Here is a 19,962-nt window from a genome sequence, read left to right as displayed (position 1 = left end):
TAAAAAAAAACACATTATTTTTTTAAGTGAGCTTCCATCACCGTGATGACCACTGTTAAATAACAATTCCACATGCTGTGATTGGCTAGTGAGACACATGATGAAATGAATCTAAAACCACTTTGATATGACACTAGTATATTTAACTTAGATGCTGTCCATTTTGTGAGAGCGGTAAAAAAGAACCCAAAGATCACTATGGCTGAAATGAGAAAAGGAAAAAACGATATTGAGAAGAAAATAGAAAGGCTTCCTAGAACTGGCCCTTTGAGATCAAAGGATATGTCAGAAAAGCTTAAAGACAGAAGTGTGACAAAGCACAGATCTGGCCAAGGTTACAAAATAATTTCAGCTGAACTTAAGATTTCTAAGAACACAGTGGCCAACATAATCCGTAAATGGAAGACGTTTGAGAAAAGCAAGAGTCTTCCTAGAAGTGGCTCTTTGGCCAAAGTGGCTCTTTAGCCAAACTTTTCTTTAAGTGAACTTCCATCACTGTGATGACCACTGTGATGACCACACACCGCCCACTTCACACTGGGTGTGATTTTTTATTTGTTTTAGAGATTGTATGTTTTGGTGTGGGAGGAAACCCAAGTGAACACTGGGAGAGCTCCCAGTGTTCACTTGGGTTTCCTCCCACACCAAAACAAATGCACTTGAGCAAGGCACTGGCATTAGCCCTTTAACAGTCTGCTCAACCAATTGGTAGAGCACATTTGAAGTCACTATTTCTCATTGAAAACATTGCTGAACCTGATTGAGCCCTTTCTACCATTTGGTTGAGGCATGTTATGGCAAAAAAAAGGTCCACTAGATGTCACTGTTTCCCAGTCACATGGATTCTCAGGTAGCCACCTTTTAGGAAGTGAAAATCAATTAAGGCACTCCTGAAAGGTGGGCTTTTTTTGGTTGAAAGTTCAGAGGTTCTTTTTTTTGGTCATATTATCATCTCAGAGGTGTTACTGAACCTGATTATGTAACTTGATACAATAAAAAAAATCTAATAATGGTCTAATCATTTTCTGAAAACATGCTCTACCAAACGGGTTGTTTGTCACTTTATGGTAAAAGTAGTGAAGCTAAACTAAAGTAATTAAAATGTACTACTTGCTATGGATAAATCAACACGGTCTCACTCCGAAAACGTAGCCGGTTGCCTTTTTGTCAGAACCCCGCGACGGAGCCGAATGCCGTCGCTGGACGCCAGCGACGTAATTATGTGCCTTCCACGGTCACTCATAGACATTCATTGAGGTCCAAAGACGACACATTGCGCCGTCACAGGCGGGCCATTGATAATGCATTGGCATTTCAAAACGTGCGTTAAGAAGCTTGTTTGAAATGCACCAGACCACACGCCACCACCCACAAAAACCTGTAAATATTCTGAGTATTTACATACTAGTTTGGTAATTTTTCGATGAGTATTTGTTGAGAACGACACTTTTATTTAACTTTTGTATACCCGTGACGTCACGTCACATTACTTCCGTATATGACTTGATTGACAGTAGTAAAGATCCGATCAAAACTATTTATTTTAATCTAATAGATCTATATAAATGATCTGCTTGTCCACTAATCAATTATTCTGGCACTTAAATGCCTAATGTATGAACAATTCTAGCAATAAATAATTATTTGTAATTTCTTGATTCCTAGCACTCATAAAATCCCGCCTACTGCATCCGGATGTTCACCACGTCCACATACATGAAAACAAACATAACGTTTCCGTATCCGTTCTGAACCGGAAATGTGGTTATAGGCACATTTCACGTTCTGTAAAGGTTCTGGCCTTCTTTTAAAGCTTTTTGAAACAAATAACATCAGTCTTTTGCAGTCGCTTAGGAACAAATAGCAGCATTTATTTTTTCTCAAAACGATTTCATGTTTTTTGTAACATTTAGGACGTAAACAATCATATTGAGGGGCAGTTGTGCAGCAAAAACGTCATTACCAGCGTTGCCAGATTCTGTGAGAGAAACAAGCAACCACTGGTCTAGGAAAACAAGCCCAAAAGAAGCAACTATGGGCCACATGACTCATGAGCACTTCAGACATATACGTCAGCTGCTTGAAAATAGCAGATCTACAAGCTCACAACGTGTCGTGATGCGACGCGTTGTGAGCTTGTAGATCTGCTATTTTCAAATTCATTTTTGGGGGAAATTATAATAAGCATACCTGGCAACACTGGTATGCATATGTGCGTCTATGCCTCCCATGATGCATTGCATTGTTTTTCAACTACATCGCGGTAAGTGAAGTCTTGTTACTTTTTCATTTATTTAATAGAAATACATGTTAAATCTGCACCCCCACCACCACTAAATCATAGAACCACAACACAGGGTTGTTGCTAACATGTTAGGGTGTGTACAGTAGCAAGTTGGTCGGTCTGTATAAGTTTAAAACTGTTTTACAGTGGACATATCCCTAAGCTAACAAGCCATAACAAACAAACACAACAACATGAGCTCGGCTATTTGTGTGTGTCCCTCTTCATTTGTGTGTAGTTATGTATTCTATATGCCATGTTTGTTTGCACAACACTAAAGGCAAAACTAAATGTAATCATTGTTTGTGTTTCCCATTCTGAGTGTACAAATGGATGTTTTATTATGAATAGAATACAAAAGGATCCTATTGAGCCATAGTGCTTTCTTGTGGTTTAAGGGTTTGGCCATTTTTCATATACCCTGTGCTAAGTTTGTTTATAAAGACCAAGAGATCCTGAATATCAGTGCTTAAATTGTTTAGTTACAGAACTGTAAGGGTCCATTTGGTGGCCACTGGAATATTTGATCTTAAGTATTATGCATTTATATCTTCATTTCCCTCCCCCCTTTACAGGTTTCTTTCTTTGTCATTCATCACCTTGTTCCAGTGAGTACCAACAACTTAAAACACAATAACACAACCACACATCTTTAACTCACAGCAAATACATGACAGAAATTGGAATAATGTGTGTTCAGTGTTGGACAAACTAAACAAATGTAGCACTCTATTCTACTAAGTTATTCTTTATTAAAGCTCTCTTACAAAATAAGTAGCTACACTTCTATTTGACTCTGAGTGATTGAATGAAACACAGAACTGTAAATGCTACAAATGGATGCACGTGGATAATTCTCTATGAATACCAACTGTACTCAACTCATTTGGTGTGCTGTTGAATATGTATTGATGTAGCTTTTGTCAACCTGGTGAAGAAAATAGATAGAAACTTGAAAGCTACATCATTCTGAAAATAGTTGTAAAGGTTTTGAATGCCAGACTCTCACTTACATATGTTTTTAATTAAAACATTTGAGTACTTTATCCACCACTGGTTCTACACACCCTGCTTTCAAGTTTAGTCCCATTGTCATACAAAGTGTTTTGTTTTGTGCAGCCATTGTTCTGCAACCTGTTAAGTACTGGGAGCTGATGGTACTGTAGGTGTTGCACGCTATATGAGCAAATCAAATAACAGCATTTATTTTCATTTTATTTATTATTATTTTCTAATCAAACTGATCCCAATCCTGTTTTTTGTTTTGATCCAGATTTGAGTAGGTTTTCCTGATCTCATCAGATATCAGAGTGCTCCCAATCCTGTTTTTTGGTTTTGAACTACCCAAAATCCAATCTAGATAGGGATTAAAAGTTTAATGAGAATTAACACTTTACCCAATTTTATTGTAGGGTTTTATCTTAAATAGCTGATCTAAAAGCTCACAACACATTGCTATGCAACATGTTGTGAGCTTGACGATCTGCTATTTCTGAATAGCAAATTAATATAATTTGGGGTCCTTGACATTAAACATTTACAGTGCCACAGCCAGAAGAGTGTATTTGGTTCCTTCTGTACATTCTTACAATTATTATGAATAAATACATTGTGTAAAATTCTGGTTATTTTCTTTGTCTCAACAGTTCCAAAAATGACACGACCGAAGAAAAAGACATGTCCCAAATGCCAAGCCAATATGGAGGCCAGGAGGATGTCCTGTGGGACATGTTATTCTCTCCAATCAAAACCAGCAGTGGCTGCCAAAGTACTCAAGTATGGCCCAGAGTGGGCCAAAAGAATTGTTAAAGACAAGAATGTGTCTCGCCAAGTGGACAATATGTGCAGTAAGTAAAACTATACGTAGATCCTTCTAAAAATCATGTAAAAGTTGTAAGAAAATATATATTTTTACCTTGATGATTATTATATCAATACAGCTCATGAATAAATCTCAAAATATTAGAATATTACATAAGACCAATCATATAAACAATTTATAATATAGAAATATCAACCATCTTCAAGGTATGTTAATTTATGGACTCAATACAGTATTTTTAGGTTGGCTCAGACAGGGTGCCTTTTTTCCATGTGAATAATCGCATCCTGTGTGCAGTGGCCTTTATAGTGTCCCCCCCCCCCAGCTGTCAGCTTATTACATGGTCTTAGCTAGGTAGGTAGGTACTTTATTCTTCCCCGAGGGGAAAGGCAGCTCTCATAGAGACATCAATAAAAACACATTAGATGAAACAAAAAAAATGAATAATAAATAAATATGCATCTAAGCATCGTCAACCTACAATATTAAGAAGACAGACCAAACACTACTCAAGAGTCCGATGGCTTGCATCCCACATCCCCCATCCTAATCAGCCTGATCAAGCCAACCAGATGAGGACTTGTACAGTCTTATTGCTGCAGGCAGAAAATATCTCCTATAGCGCTCCTTCTTGCAACTTGGGACTGACTGTTACATGTAACAGTCTGTTGCTGAAGGAGCTTTTCTGCCCTGCCACAGTAGTAGGGAAGGAGAGGGATTGTCCATGATGGCCACAGTATCCAAAGTGGTACCGAGGACAGAACCAGCTTGATTCAGCCTCCTGCTGTCGCCTTCCTTGATACTACCCCTCCAACATACCGCCGCATACAGTACTGCGCTGGCCACTACTGATTGATAGAACATGTTCAGCAGAGTCCTACACACCAAAGGAGCAGGTGGTTCTGTTTGCACCACCTGACAAAGCTGTTCACCAGTCCTCTGTACTCCATCTCTTAACCTCTACTGACACATGCCACAATAGCTGAATCATATTCTGCATATTTCTGCAAAGGACAAGTTGCTGGACTTATATACTTGGCTGTCCTGTATATTGCTATTCTGTGTTAAATGTTTGTTTTTATGTGAATATAAATGAATGTGTTAGTGTCATCCACATTGGCTTTTAAATGTTTTTATTTTATTTGTTTTTGTGAGCTTGCAGATCTGGTATTTTCTGCATCCAAGTATGTCATATGTTGTAGTATAAATGAGGCTTTTAAGAGTTTCAGAAATGAATGACTTAGACGTGTTCCCAGAGAACATATAGGTTATCCCGGTCTGAATGGGTTGTGTACATTCATTGAAATTAGCCAAACTATAATTATTGTCAGCGAAGATTTGTAGTGTAGAGTGGCAACAGGAGGGGGCCTAGTATAGAGCACTTTGGAATCAACTAAGTATAGGTTTTAAGTGGTTAGGCACTTAAACCCTATATACTTTGTTGACTGGAGTCCCCCATGGATTTGTACTTGTTCCCTTTACACCCAATCACTACAGCATCACTAAAGACACATAGATTTGGCTAATTTGCCCAATTTTTGTCCACAGCTAGGCGTTTATCTTGTGCTGCTTGTTGTGACTCTGGCATAGTTCTACAACTTAACAGCATTACCCCACATTGTCATTGTTTTATAGTAAGACATTATGATGTCACGTGAAGGCTTGACCAATCATGGAGACACCTAGCCTGGGATCCAGCCTGATTCGCTACGTTCGGCGGACTTTTTTCTCTCTCTCCGCTTATCAGTCTGGAATGCCTCCTATCTCCAAGGGAGGCGGGACATGACAAACGTTTCGAGTCGTGCCGTGGCTTCTGATTGGTCTGTGGTGCGGGGCGGGACAAAAAAAACAGTGGGATCGTTGTGATTCGTCATTCGTTTGAACAACATCCAATCAGCAACGACGTTGCCTAACGTAACATATGTAGTTCCAGTGTAGTTCTGCAAAACGAGTCAATGGGGTGCGTTCCAGACTGAGAAGCGAAGAGAGAAAAAAAAGTCCGCCGAACGTAGCGAAGCAGGCTGGATACCAGGCTAGGAGACACCACCCTTTCCCCTCTGATGGGCTATGGGCATAAACAGCCCCTCTCTGATTGGCTATGGGCATAAACACAGATGCATAGAGATTCAGAAAATGTATAGATAGATGTAAAATACTGCTGACATTTACAAAGCATCATGGCTTAATGAACTTGTCTTTTCATCCTTCAAGTTTACAAGAAATGTTCCCAGATGAAAAGGTCCCAGGTCTACCCATATAAGGAGATAACAGGGAGAAGGACAAATGAGGTAAAAAAATATAGAACCCTATCTGTCTGTGTGTGTGTCTCTCTCTCTCTCTCTGCACACACACACACACACACACACACACACACACACACACACACACACACACACACACACACACACACACACACACACACACACACACACACACACACACACACACACACACAGGCTACATACACACACATAGGGGACATTTCTGTTTGGTCGATTATTGCTCTATTGTAACAAAGGTTCTTGGCAATAACTGTTATACCGTTGGGACGCATGTTTATTTACTATTTAAATGGTTCCCCATTTGTAGTGAAGATGCAATTATGGGATGAGCATTTATGGGTTGTGGCCACTAAAAATGTGACAAATCAGTCAGGGGGTCAGGGTTCCTACAAGGGTTTATTAAAACAACCCACTGTTCCAGTAAGTTAACTTCACGTCACCAGGCTTTCTGCTTTTCAATAGTGTGAGGAACTGTGAGGTCATTTTACTGCTCAGTGCTCAGATCCTGTTCAGACTACTTTCACCAGTAATTTGCACAAACCAGTTCTACACAAAGAGAGGCCGTTTCTGTACCCGCTCTAGACTCCAAAAAGTCCTGATGCTATCGCACATCACAATGGTTTGATGTGCAGATGGCGATTTAATAGACATCGTCCAAGGCTAATAGTCTCACAGTGTATAGATAAAGGAAGCAGGGAGAGTATTGGAGCAAAGGTCTGACCTGCCCAGGAATCAACCTGGGGACTCAGTGTCAGGCGGTAGTATTTCCCATAACCACTTGGCTGTCGGCCCCACAGAACCATGTTAATTTGTATATTTGTCTTAAGGCTGATCATGACTGAGACAAGCAAAGGTACTAAAAATAATGGCATACCTTACCCAGTGATTTCTTATACTGTGTGTGTGTGTGTGTGTGTGTGTGTGTGTGTGTGTGTGTGTGTGTGTGTGTGTGTGTGTGTGTGTGTGTGTGTGTGTGTGTGTTTGTTTTTTAGGGCAACAAAGAAGTGTTGGTGCATTGGGCGCCTTGTCCTGCATGGTAAGACATTTTTGATATTATTCAATTGACACTATTTGCCCTACCAGAGGCAGTTGTTTCTGGTTGATCCCACAATTCTTTCTTCCCTCTCAAATTTGCCTTACTATTTAGGAAGGTTACACCTCATCTGTGTGGTGTTGCAGACCTGCCGATGGCCCACATTTTCACATCAAAGTACGCTGGTACAACGTGTCCAGTTAAAGTAGGCAAAATGAAAAGCTGACGACCTAACTTCCAGGTGCTTTTATCTCTCTCCCTCACTCTCTGCTGTGTGCTGTTCAGCGTAGAGCTTAAGATCTCAGCCCGAGGCCGACGGGTCTGCGCGGCGAGGGCTGGGCCGGGCCCAATTGGTCACGTATTTGTCGGGCATTGGGTTGGGTCACTTTTTGCCAGATCTGAAAGGTATGGCCTACACGAGCCTTTGTCACCATTTTGTCCATACATGGTATGTCTGGTTGTGGTTAGGTTTCTTCTGCATGAATAAATAGGCACAGACTACATGGTATGTCTGGTTGTGGTTAGGTTTCTTTGTCGGGTTGTGGTTAGGTTTCATCTGCATGAATAAATAGGCACAGACTACTCATGACATCACTATTATGTTACAAGTATAAATACAGATGGTATATATAAAACGTAAGACAAATATTTCAATTAGACCTTCAATGTCAAATATCCTGAAATATCGATCAATTACATTTTATTATCCATAAATTAGGGTTCCCCCTATCAGCATATCGAACAAAGTTCGATTCATTTAGCAAACCTTGCCGATGGAGTCCATTAAGAGGAAGAGGAAAAGAGAGATAGAACAGGGTACCTCCTTGACTGATGTTGATGTTGATTTGGTCTACCTCCCTAACGTCAAGGAAAAGCACCTTGATTTCTCTGAGATGAAAGGCGAAAGACGAAAGTGAGGGAGACTTCACTTTCGTCTTGAGGGAGACTTTCGTCTCCCTCACTAACGAAAAGCACCTTATGTGAAGTCCGGCTTAGGTCTGGCAGAACCAGGTCTCCTGGTCTTGTTTTTATCAGGCAGGCAAGCGCAGCGCGGTATCATGATGTCTCTGTGACTATGTAAGCTGCGCTCATAACTGTGGCTGTGAGTTATGAGCTACTTGATACAGTTCAGCATGTGTGACTGTGTGCGCTGTGGCGCAACAGTTGAGTGTGTGTGTATGTGGCGGTGGCCGCTGTGGCGTCTGCATGCATGCAGTGCCCAAGTGGAGCGGAGGACATTGTTGAAACCATCCACGGTCACTTTTGTATATCCTAATAATATTATAGACGTGTGAACTTTGTAGCTATAATAGCCTGTACACCTGTTGCCTGATTTAGCGGCGGCCGTCAGCCGTGTTCTCCAGCGAGGCTCCGATGTTTATTGTTCCTTAATTAGGACGGTGCTTGCTACAAGCTGGGTTTTTGTTTATATATAAAGACAGTTGGAAAAGGGTAGAATGACTCTGTTCTTCGAATCACCAATATGTAATGACAAAAATATAAGGCTGCATGCAACAATTATACTTCTTTAGAATGTCAGGCTTCGGGCTGTGTTGGGCTCCAATTGTCAATTATGTATCGTTTCTGTCGGGCTGGGTTGGGCTGGGCTCACATATTTAGGCCCGATTAAAGCTCTAGCTCAGCGTATGGGCTTGATTGGCAGCTGCAGTCCACCGGCCTCAGCAGTTGAATTGGAAGCTTCTGTGTAATTTGCTTGTACAGCTTGAATGTACAGGAAGGTTACAAAATTCACATTGTTGGATTCTAGTAGTTAATGACTGTTAGTCGACTAATGTTATTAATGACTTATCTTTCAGACTTCAGATAGAACTGTGATGGACTGTCTGTCACCAGTACTAGAGTAAATTGTTTTATGAGGAACTAATCTAAATTCACATAAATCAAAATAATGAAATTACCAGAAGTGGAATGTTGGCTGCTATGCTTCTTGTCTTATCTTTTTTACATGTAGGCATTAGGCAATAGACATACATGTGCATTAGGGCTGCATGATACTGATGCAAACACTTTTTCCCCTCGACACCAAATCTCGTCACCAAAAATTGATAATCTACAAACTCACGTCACGTCTCAGTGCGAGGCATTGTGAGGTTGTAGATCTTCTCTTAGAATGTTTCAGGTGGTTAATATAAAAATAAAAGGTGTCCCAGTGCCCCTTTTGAAGACCCATGGGATAAATGAATTTCTCTAAATAATGTATTTATACTTTACAGTGACAAAATCTGGGAAGACACATGGGAACCAGCCAAGAAGTTTCCAGAGGACAGGGCCAACCAGTAACCTCACGCCTAAAGGGTACGGTCCGATGAAAGTATGGCTGCCAGCTGATAACCCTCCCCGTATCCGCCTTCGTCTCACCCGATTGGACAGAGGTGGAAAACCAGCATCTACGCCATACTTTGAAACCACTACATCTCAGAGGACAATATTGTACTTTTACTTTGTGTTAATATTTATTTTGGAGATTTTTTTTATTATTAGAAAACATACATTAACCACTTCAGCCTTATTTCGGCCATTTGAAAATAGTCGATCTACAAGCTCACAATGGGTTGTGTCTTGTAGATCTGCTATTTTCATATTACATTTGGAAACTTGAAATGGGACATTCTGCAAGATGAGCACTTTTAGTTTTGGAATACTTTGGAATACATGCCAATGCTTTTGCACTATTACTCAAGTCACATTTAACAGAGTATATTTCTACATTGCTGTATTGATTCTTTTACTTAAGTGAAACATGTGAGTTCTTCCACTGCCTATTTTGTTCTGTGCAATATGTTTTCTTTGTTTCTTTCTTTGGTGTCATTAAAAGCCTTTTGCACTTTGAATGTTGTTTCTTCCAAGATGTCAATCTATACCAATCAACAGTGATATTAACTGTCTTTTGTCAATGAATGAATGTATCCTAGATATACTGGATATGAGCCAGATACTGTATGTAGGCAATACAGTGTCAGCTGCAGATAGACTATACAACTGTATGGACAGTTGTTTATTCAGACTCATTATCCAAGAAAACATATGTTTTACAAAATGAAATGAAGGTGATGCAAGGAGATACACACTTTTGATAATACATCATTTGCCAACCATGGAAACAATGAGAATTTAAAGCCATACACCCAATAACTTAATGATTCAGACAATGATGATAGTTATCTATAAGAGGGTATGCATCCTATGTCACTCATCTAGACTGTGGCAAAACAAAGCATCATGAAGCTGGAGTTTGGAAGCGCTTGTTTGGAAAATCCTCCTAACTCCTCACTCCTACTGACTCCCCATACCCTCTTTTGTGTGTAGACTGCTAGCCATGCATGAAAATCAATGTTATTTCTATATTCCTGAGGGGTTAACGTGTAGACAATAAACTGAATGGGATCCAGGATTTGAAGCCTGGAGAAGAGGAAGATGCCTCAACAAGTGTTACAGAGAATGACCTGTTTGACAGATTTGTTTTGCATCATAGCCCACAAACAAACAAGGAACAGACTGAGAGGTGTTCGGACCTTTTTGATAAAAGGTAAAATGATTTTCATTTTAAAGCCCAAACCACACCAATGATTTGCGATGCAACTCCTTGCAACTAAACAGTTTTATGGACATGTCACACCAATGCAACTCCTTGGAACTGCCATTGGGGATAATGGTTGCGAGCAGTTGCAAGTAGTTGCATGAAACCGTTTGGTTGCAAGGAGTTGCATCATGCTAGCCAGGGGAATGAGGCTTAGGCTTAGGTAACCCTAACCTAACCCTAAACTACGTATCAGCTCCAACATGTAGTTTTCCTAATTGTAATGGATGACTATGTAAGTAAGGCACACATCAATATCTCAAACACATTTGGTTACTAAATAATTCCTGAAACATCTGTTTGACTGATTTTATCTAGGATGGCTCTGAAATGGTCTGAGAATGTATGACTGTTAGACTCATAGCTTGGAAGGAGATGGACATTAAACTTTGTCATAGGTCAACAGCAAAGCCATAATTTGAAAGGCCTTGCCCTACATAGAAACATATTTCATTGTAAATATTATGGGTTGTTCCTGCTCATCACAGGTGCCCTTTGAACATTGTTCAAAGGGCAATAAAATAGACGATCTACAAGATCACAACGGGTTGCCGATGCTACTCATTTGAGCTTGTGTGAATCGGTTATTTCAGGCACAGTCCTATGTGTTATTATGGATCCCATCAACGTTATAGGATAGACCCGCCTCACCTGTGTCTTGATTGGCTCCTTGGCAGGCCTAGTTGTACTGAGGTTAGGGTTATGGTAAGGTTTAGGCATAGTCTTACTGAGGTTAAGGGTTAAGGTGCAGGTCAAGGGTATGCTTGTGACATCATTGTACCTGGAAGTTATGCATGAACGTCTATTGAGTGGCAAAATACAGCGTCAGTAGGAGTTTCCCAATGAGCTCTTCCAAACTCCAATGCTTCATGATGCTTTATGTTTTGGCACTCAGTGTAGATGAGTGGCATATGATGCCTACCCTTTATTACTTTTTTAAAAATTATTTGTTTTTGGGCTTTTATGCCTTTATTGATAGGACAGTATAGGCTGACAGGAAATGGGGAGAGAGATGGGGGGCGACACACAGCAAAGGCCGCCAGGATCGGGACTCGAACCCGCGACACGCTGCCAGGCATCAGAGCCTATGTGGTATGCACCTGGACCGCTAAGCCAGCACGCACCCCATACCCTCTATTACTTTATTAGTCTATTACACTATTACACTACTACACTATTACACTATTACACTATTACACTAACCTTGGTGTCATGTTTGACACAGAGCTGTATTTTGACATTCCCAGGCCCCATGTGGCCAGCTTTCTGATACTCATTACTTTCATATACACCCACCTTGGTAACACTTGCTATGCATAATGTCTTATAACAGGGGTCTTCAACGTTTTCATCCCAAGGACCCCCTAGCTGAGAGAGAGATGAAGCAGGGACCTCCATACATTGCATACAATTGTGTTGCAGATTAAACGTTTTCATAGATTTCATAGATAGCTTCATTGACTATCATCAGTGCTGTGTAAATTAATATTTTTGGTTCATTTCATACATTTAACCACTTAAACATTCAATACTTGGTACTTGATTTGCTTCTTTTGCCCTCGACACCAAACCACTTTGCCGAAAATAGCCGATCTACAAGCTCACAACGCCTTGCAGCGTGAGGCGTTGTGAGCATGTAGATCTGCTATTTTCAGCTAATGTTCATAAGAATTGAGATGCTAGGGTTCAGGTTATTAATGTAAAAAAAAAAGATCCTATCACAAAGATTTGCCGGACCCCCTGGAGTAACTCTGAGGACACACTAGGGGTCCCGGGCCCCTTTATAAGACCCCTGTCTTATAAGCATAGTTATAATGCATTATAATCTGCTTATGAGTGCTACTATACTATTACACTGTACTATTACAGATTCCTGGAATGTATTGTTGTAGTATATTCCCACTGCCAGCTAAAGCCAGTAATCACCTTTAAATGTAATATTTTGGCATCATGTGGTAATAGGCTGGTCTACAATGATTCACATAAAATATGTTTATTGTGCTCCAGAAATGTCCCAACTCTCCACCTTGAATGTCCACACATTTTGTCCTTCAGCTAGTGGGAATGAAAGCATGACTTGCGGTTTTGTATGAACAAAATGCTTCATAAGAACATTCAACGGACATTTACTGAAAAATGTATTACTTGCATAGAATACAAACAATACACGAAGGCATTTCCTGGTGTTCTATAAGTAGCTTTAACTATCTTTTAATCAGAATCAGTGTTATTGGCACATTACATCAGTTACATCATTACGTCAGTTGCCCAGAGGCAGCACAGTCAGCCAGCAGTTACAAGATGACAGATACACAACAAGGACTGTCAGATACAGCAATAGAGATGAATACATTCCAGAAGGACCAATATAAGGAGGAGGCAATGGAATAACAAGGAAGGTTTAACTGCCTTTTATTGAGGTGCAGAGAACTATAAATCAGACAGCATTTCCGTGTGAATCACACCTTCATATGGTCCAGAAGTACCATCAATAATAAACAGTATACAATATATACAAACATGTACCCTGCAAAACACAGATCACATTCGCACAATGGAAAAGAAGCCCCTGGGCCTTTTTATTTAATTTTTTTGTCATTACATTAGCATAAACGTACTGTACTGCCTGTACTGTTAAAAGTATTAACAGGAAAAGGGACCACTTCACCCATTCATACAAACATACAAACACTTCAGAAGCATTTCACCTGCCCCCGCTACTGTTCTCACAAAGACACAAAGGGACCCGCACACAGAACACATTCAAATGCATACTTCCCATTTTCTCAAATTCTAAGCCTGTGCACTAAAAAGGTCTGGCACAGACATTATCCTCTCAAACATCAAATGCGTACATGTATGAAGCAGTCAGGAAGTAACCATGTCCATTATGGTCATATAGTGGCCTACCTGCAGCACACACTGTGCAATCGACATACGTTTGTACTATAGCACAAAACACTGGTCAGTGGTCAGCATGCAACAAGCTGATGTAACAAGTTTTGGTTAACGGTTACGGAAAGCAAAAAAACGTTGTCATCCTGTACAACCAACCATCCAAAATATATTTTGGGTATATGGAATGTGTTCCAGGGCCACAAGAAAACTACACATTTGGCCCACAGGACTCCAGTTCAATATCACTGGTTTAGATGGATGTTTACTATGATATCATGCTCTTGAAATATATATCTTATTTCAGGGGTTGACACTAAGGTGTCAGAGGCATTTGCCTGTCGGGCAAGGACAGGTCATGTTCTACTTTCCCAAAGGTCATTATGGAATGATACGTAACATTTTGATTACCGTTAATTTTTTACTTTCTGGGGCTGTGCGATAACAAATGTCATACCTCAATCTTTAAGCAAAATACATACATAGCTATGAATATGACTATGGGTTCACACTTGCCATTTTATATTTTTAAGTGTAGCAACAGTGAGAACAGCACATTATAGGCAAACAGTGCTCTTATTTTACATTCCACAGACCAGAAGAAAGAGTGCTCTGGCCACGTTCAGGTGTTTAGGCAGATATTGTGATGATTCCGTTGGCGTCCGCTCTCAAACAGCGGAGAGGGGACGTGCTCTCTGCATCCTCATACGTTCTTCATAAATGGTTGGATTGTGTTCCTTGCTGAGGGCCAGAGTCAATGGCCTCCTCTCTCCTTCTCCTACCCCATGCTCCATCTGACACAACACAGCCCTGCTGTCCCCAGTCGGGCAACCTGAAAGCAAACTCCACCTGACAGAAAGTTTTATTTACCTGCCAGGGGCAGTTTAGTAGTCCGCAAAGGGGAACAATCCACACAAATCGTGGTAATCCAACATTGGGAAAGTAGTCCATCAAAGTGGTCCAGTGTGGCTGTAAAAAAAGGCCTGTAGGTAGGAGTGGTTGAGAGAGAGCGAGATAGACATGACCAGAGGAGAGCCAAATGAAATGGTCTGCAATGGTTGCCTATTCCAATTCGTCCTCAGACATGTCTGAGTCACTGTCATCATCATCAGCATCATCTGTGTTGTCCAAAAAGGTGACGTTCTCTGCATCAGTTCATCAACTTGCATGTAATGTTCCCATGCCAGCATCATCCCTTTTCGGTTTTCCCACTGCTTACGGAGGATTATGCACTGCAGTCCTTTCAGACCCTCGAAACTTAGTTTCCACGGTGAGCCTTGGGGTAGAACACAAGACAAAACCTGTGTTAGTAACAGTCATCAGTGGTATGTATTATATTCATGAAATATTGTAACACTTGCTATGCATCCCATGCCTATAATGTGTTATAAACATACTTATACAGTTGTAAGTATAGCACTCATGAATAATGCCTTATAACAATAACAATAACACATTAGAGATTTGTATAATGACGTATAAGGCCATGTAAAATTAATTGGAGTAAGCTTATAAAACTATAGTTACAGTTATAAGCAATCATAACTGCAATCATAAACCATTGTATGATGACACTTCCTAAGAATCCCATCTTAATTCTCATAGTAGTAATGCTTTATAATCACGCTTATAATGCATTATAATATTTGTTAAAATCCATTATACTGTCATAACTGTCTATGCAAGATCATAGAGACCTATAATACTTGACCTTAAGTCACCTTATAAGGGCCGATGCGTACTCCACTTTTAGAGCAGAGTTAAAATCGGTTTGGCTCTGTCCAAACAACGTCATTCAGAGGTTCGAAGGGTGCTGCCGAGATGTTGTGACACCCGAAACGAACCGATTTAAACTCGGCTCTAAAAGTGGAATATGCATCAGCCCCAAGTCATCATGAAATGCTATTTGTGTTATGATAACTGTTAAAATGCATTAAGATTATTTTGTGGGTGTTTATTATTATAATTATACAGTGTTATACGCAGATTAGAATATATTAGAAGTATGTTTATAATGAATTATAGACATGGAATGCATAGCAGTTGTTACAAAAATAATTTATTGCAAATACATACTCATTGGCCCAGAAGAAACACTGCACGACAGCTCCTTCAGGTCATGGTCATACGCTGAAAGACTTTTCCAGTGATGTTCCATCTCAGTCACCAGGATTTTCTTCTCCTCTGTGAGTCGCCTTCCTGCCATGATGACGTCATAACGCCCGTCTCTTTGTTCTGAGATCGACAGAATCTGGAATGCATTCATGACAAAGATTCACAGGGAAAATGAGCAGTGTTAGCCACTTAGACACTTGTAAACACACCACTCAAAGTTGCCTCTCCCAAACTCAACAAGCAAGTGTGTATATTATGTGGAATTATGGGTCAGATTTGTTGGAAGCAGTCAACAGACTAGTGTACATACCACTGTGATGAAGCTGCCATGGCCATGCTGTATCAACAGATATGATGGTTTCCATGCTCAGGTGTTCTGCGCTAGGAACCAACCTGTTGTACTGTTCTACAACAGAAGCTAGGATCTCCTTCTCCTTCCTCATCTGTCGAAGGATCCTGGCACGAGCTTTTGTTCCGTCAGTGTCTTTATGCATACGCTGAGACCTCCTTTTGAGCCCAAGCACCAGCATCTCTATCCTATTGGCCAAGGCATCAGGCTCATCAGCAGTAGTTGTTGGTGCTGCAGAAGAGAGGAAATAGGTGGGTACAAAACCACAGTATAAGACACAAGGATTAGGAACCCAATGTCAGTGAACTCCAGGTAACGTGACCATATCACCCCATCTTAGCTGTCTTCACTGGTTACCCGTTCGATTTTAAGTTTTGACTTATAACTTTTAAAGCTGTGAGCAAATAATATGTGCATTAACAATAATCAATTCCTCACCTTCTGCCCACTCCTTCACCCAATCCTCCAACTGGCTCTCTGACACTGCTAATTCCACCTTTAGGGATTCCAGGTTCTGCTGTTGGCTTTGAAGACCTTTAACGGCCTACAATGACAAAGAATCAAAGACAAGAAAACAAATGTTGTCTCATACACGTAAAATACTGCCACATGGAATATTAAAAATCTTAAAGAACATCACTGATATCATTACCTTCTGATATTGGCGAGACAGCGATGTGGCTCAAACTGTACAACTTCCCACTGAAAGTAGCTCTTCTGGAAGGCATCTGTTGAGATCTTCCCTGTCTATTTCAAAATAAGGATATCAACAGTTTATAATGGGCAGGCAATAAATAAGAAACAAATTCAATGCACATGACAAAAAGAAAAAATATATACTGTTGGCTAACTAAATTAAATACTCACACGGCCAAAGTGAACAGTTCGCTGATCAAGCATTCTTAAAAATGCCTGGCAGGACAGTCCTGGTGCAGCCATCTTCATTTTCTCAAATGAGAAAAATATATCTGTGGCATAAACTGTTGCGAAATTAAGTGTAGCAGGCCAGCAGTTACTGCAAATGAGATCGTCCACTCCAGCAGTCCAAGTGGCTTGGCATGACTCGCAACTCAGGTCAGGCATGCTGAGATCATATCGCCCTAGAAAATCAAAGACACGCACACTGTAATGTAAAACCTAGCATGGCATAAATTAGTCAATAGGCATACGTTTGATTTCATAAATACACCTATGACAAGCCTTGTGGGTAAGTAAAAATACCAAGTAAAAATATATTTTTAAGATGCTTTAAAAAAAAAAAAAAAACCTTACCATCCATTGTGATCACAGCAACAGCCTTTCCTGGGTTGACCCTCAATGCCTCCGATGCACAACCACAGATATTTGCAGGTATCCGCACAGGTACAAAGCACTCTGAAAAAGATCATTTGTGTCCAATAGGAAATAGAACATTACGATTGCTGGAACCACTTGAAGAGACTGAAAGAAGAGTGAGAAAGGTTAAAAAGATTCCATGACCGTAAGACAGGACAAAAAAATGCATTGTTTAGTGGTCAAAGTAATGAGATTAATGAGTCAGAGAGGATATGATATGGTGTACTCACAAACAAGAACTTACCACAACGGCAATGAGCCTCATCTACAATGCAGGTGGTTGGAGGCAAAGGCTGGAAGAACCCTGCATTCATGGCATCCCTGTTGTGCATCACGTTTCTAGTGTCTGTGTGCGTTTTGATGTCACATTCGGCACACAGGAATGGCCGTGGTTCACAGCCATGACAGCAGACAGTAGCTGGACTGATGGCACACTGTTGGCACATGTGTGTGCCTACATGTGCCCTCGCTGCAACGCGGTTAATCAGCCAGGGTCTCTCTGCCCGCCATCTCTCTAAAAGAGAGTGGTTCCGCGTACTCCAGTCGGAGGAAGCCTGGAGAGGAGCTGGGGTTGGTGCTTCCTCGATGTCAGCCGATGCAACGCTCAGGGAGTGCTGGAGCTCTTGTATGAAACGCTCTGTTAAGATAGTATGGGATATTGAAAAACAACATTAGGTTATGTTTTACATTTACAATATAAAAAGTATAATAATGGCTGTGAAAAGGTTAGTTGCACATTTATTCTGGTAAATGTGCAATACAAACATATAATTAACATTCAAACTCATTGACAGATTATTAGAATATATCATGAACATATTGCTTTGCACTAATGAAATACACACCAACGGCATTTGGAGCAAAGGAGACCTCAGCATTAGTGTCAGGAAAATCGTTGGGAGGAACAGGTTTCTGACTGCAACCACCTGGATGAGCCTTCCGACTTGGACCAGCTACAACAGGAAAAAAAAAACACTGTCATCAACATTTACTCTCTCCTCAACATTTACTCACTGGCCTGGCATGTGCACTTAAGCCTTTCCAAATTGTCTAGAATGCCGCAGCATGATTGGTCTTCAACCAGCCAAAAATGGCACGTCGCTCTGGATTAAGAGCATCTGCTAAATGCATGAATTGTAAAAACTATAACTAACTATATAACTACACTATCCTATTTGCTGTAACACTAGTGTCAGCCTGGTTATTATCATGAGGACTATTAGACTTTTCCCAAACCATAACGTGGACAGTTCAGTCGCCTATGAATATGCAATCAAATAGGAATGATTGCTGTAGGTTGTTTTAAAAAAATGTCTAGCTGTCCATTGGCAAGGCTCTCAGGACATCTTTTTTAAAGGAAGCCTTATCAAGGTAAATGTTGTTATATCCACAGTGATTTTCAATGTTTATTAGATTCACACACATCAACACAGACGGCAAAGCAAGGCTCCAATCTGCTCATCAGGAGCAGTTAGGGGTTCAGTGTCTTGCCCAAAGTCAAGTGGACACTTCACATGGTCTGAAAATGTATGCGATCCACACATATGACCACTGAACATGGCAGCTGAGATAGGCTGCCGGGTTAAGTGGTCAGATGGGTGGATCGCAAAAGCTTTTGAAATTTTAAAGTGGATTTTATAATCGGCCTCAGGTCTAAATGAGTTAATGGTATAACAATACTGACCCTGATTTCTGGTTGATCCTGGCAGGGATGACATTTCTATTGCTGTCTCTCTTTTTCCACCTTACGGTTGGTCCAGGTGCCTTTGCCTTCTTCGCTGGAGTTGGTGGTGCTCTCCATTGTGACTCTGGAGGAATCAAGGCATTTAGACTTCTGGCCACAGCTGCCGCTTTTGCGGCATTTAAACTCCTTTCAAGTTCCGTAACCATGGCTTTTGGATCACTCATGGTGACGGGTAACAACAAATAACAGACAAAGATAAGACAAACAAGGGTAAACACACACACACACACACACACACACACACACACACACACTAAGAGAAAGGTGTGGGGGGGGGGGGGGGGGGGGGAGAGAGAGAGAGAGAGAGAGAGTGCGAGAGAGAGAGAGAGAGAGAGTGGCTCTTAAAAGTGCCTTTTGGGTTGTTTGTTTGTTTGTTTGTTTGTTTAGGAGAGTTTGGTTGGAAGGATCTGTAAGAGAAAGCAACATATTCAGAATTACAATGAACAAAAGGAGAAACAGCCCTAAACCAGATATACAGAATCTTATACTTGCCCAAAAACACATC

The 19,962-nt window shown here is 40.7% G+C and overlaps 2 protein-coding genes across 2 annotated transcripts; one reads left to right on the top strand and one right to left on the bottom strand.

The window, feature by feature from the left end:
- The first annotated feature begins 2,256 nt into the window (after positions 1 to 2,256).
- Positions 2,257 to 10,230, top strand: LOC311045799 (uncharacterized protein). The gene is made up of 6 exons (XM_084057857.1): positions 2,257 to 2,263; positions 2,860 to 2,892; positions 3,931 to 4,131; positions 6,318 to 6,394; positions 7,381 to 7,424; positions 9,656 to 10,230. Exons 3-6 carry the CDS (start codon positions 3,939 to 3,941, stop codon positions 9,720 to 9,722), a joined length of 381 nt encoding a protein of 126 aa, XP_083913983.1. The 5' UTR covers positions 2,257 to 2,263; positions 2,860 to 2,892; positions 3,931 to 3,938; the 3' UTR covers positions 9,723 to 10,230.
- A 3,218-nt stretch (positions 10,231 to 13,448) lies between these two features.
- LOC311045352 (uncharacterized protein) lies at positions 13,449 to 19,624 on the bottom strand. The gene is made up of 10 exons (XM_084057198.1): positions 19,398 to 19,624; positions 18,559 to 18,666; positions 17,958 to 18,350; positions 17,651 to 17,752; positions 17,246 to 17,478; positions 17,031 to 17,125; positions 16,817 to 16,922; positions 16,340 to 16,609; positions 15,991 to 16,165; positions 13,449 to 15,190 (listed from the first exon to the last, which is right to left on the bottom strand). The coding sequence occupies exons 1-7, from the start codon at positions 19,429 to 19,431 to the stop codon at positions 16,877 to 16,879; spliced, it is 1,011 nt and encodes a 336-aa protein (XP_083913324.1). The 5' UTR covers positions 19,432 to 19,624; the 3' UTR covers positions 13,449 to 15,190; positions 15,991 to 16,165; positions 16,340 to 16,609; positions 16,817 to 16,876.
- Between the last annotated feature and the right edge of the window lie 338 nt (positions 19,625 to 19,962).

This window comes from Gymnoscopelus microlampas (assembly GCF_963454915.1).
Source record: "Gymnoscopelus microlampas genome assembly, chromosome: 5".
NCBI lineage: Eukaryota > Metazoa > Chordata > Actinopteri > Myctophiformes > Myctophidae > Gymnoscopelus > Gymnoscopelus microlampas.
This window is presented reverse-complemented; position numbering and strand designations above follow the sequence as displayed.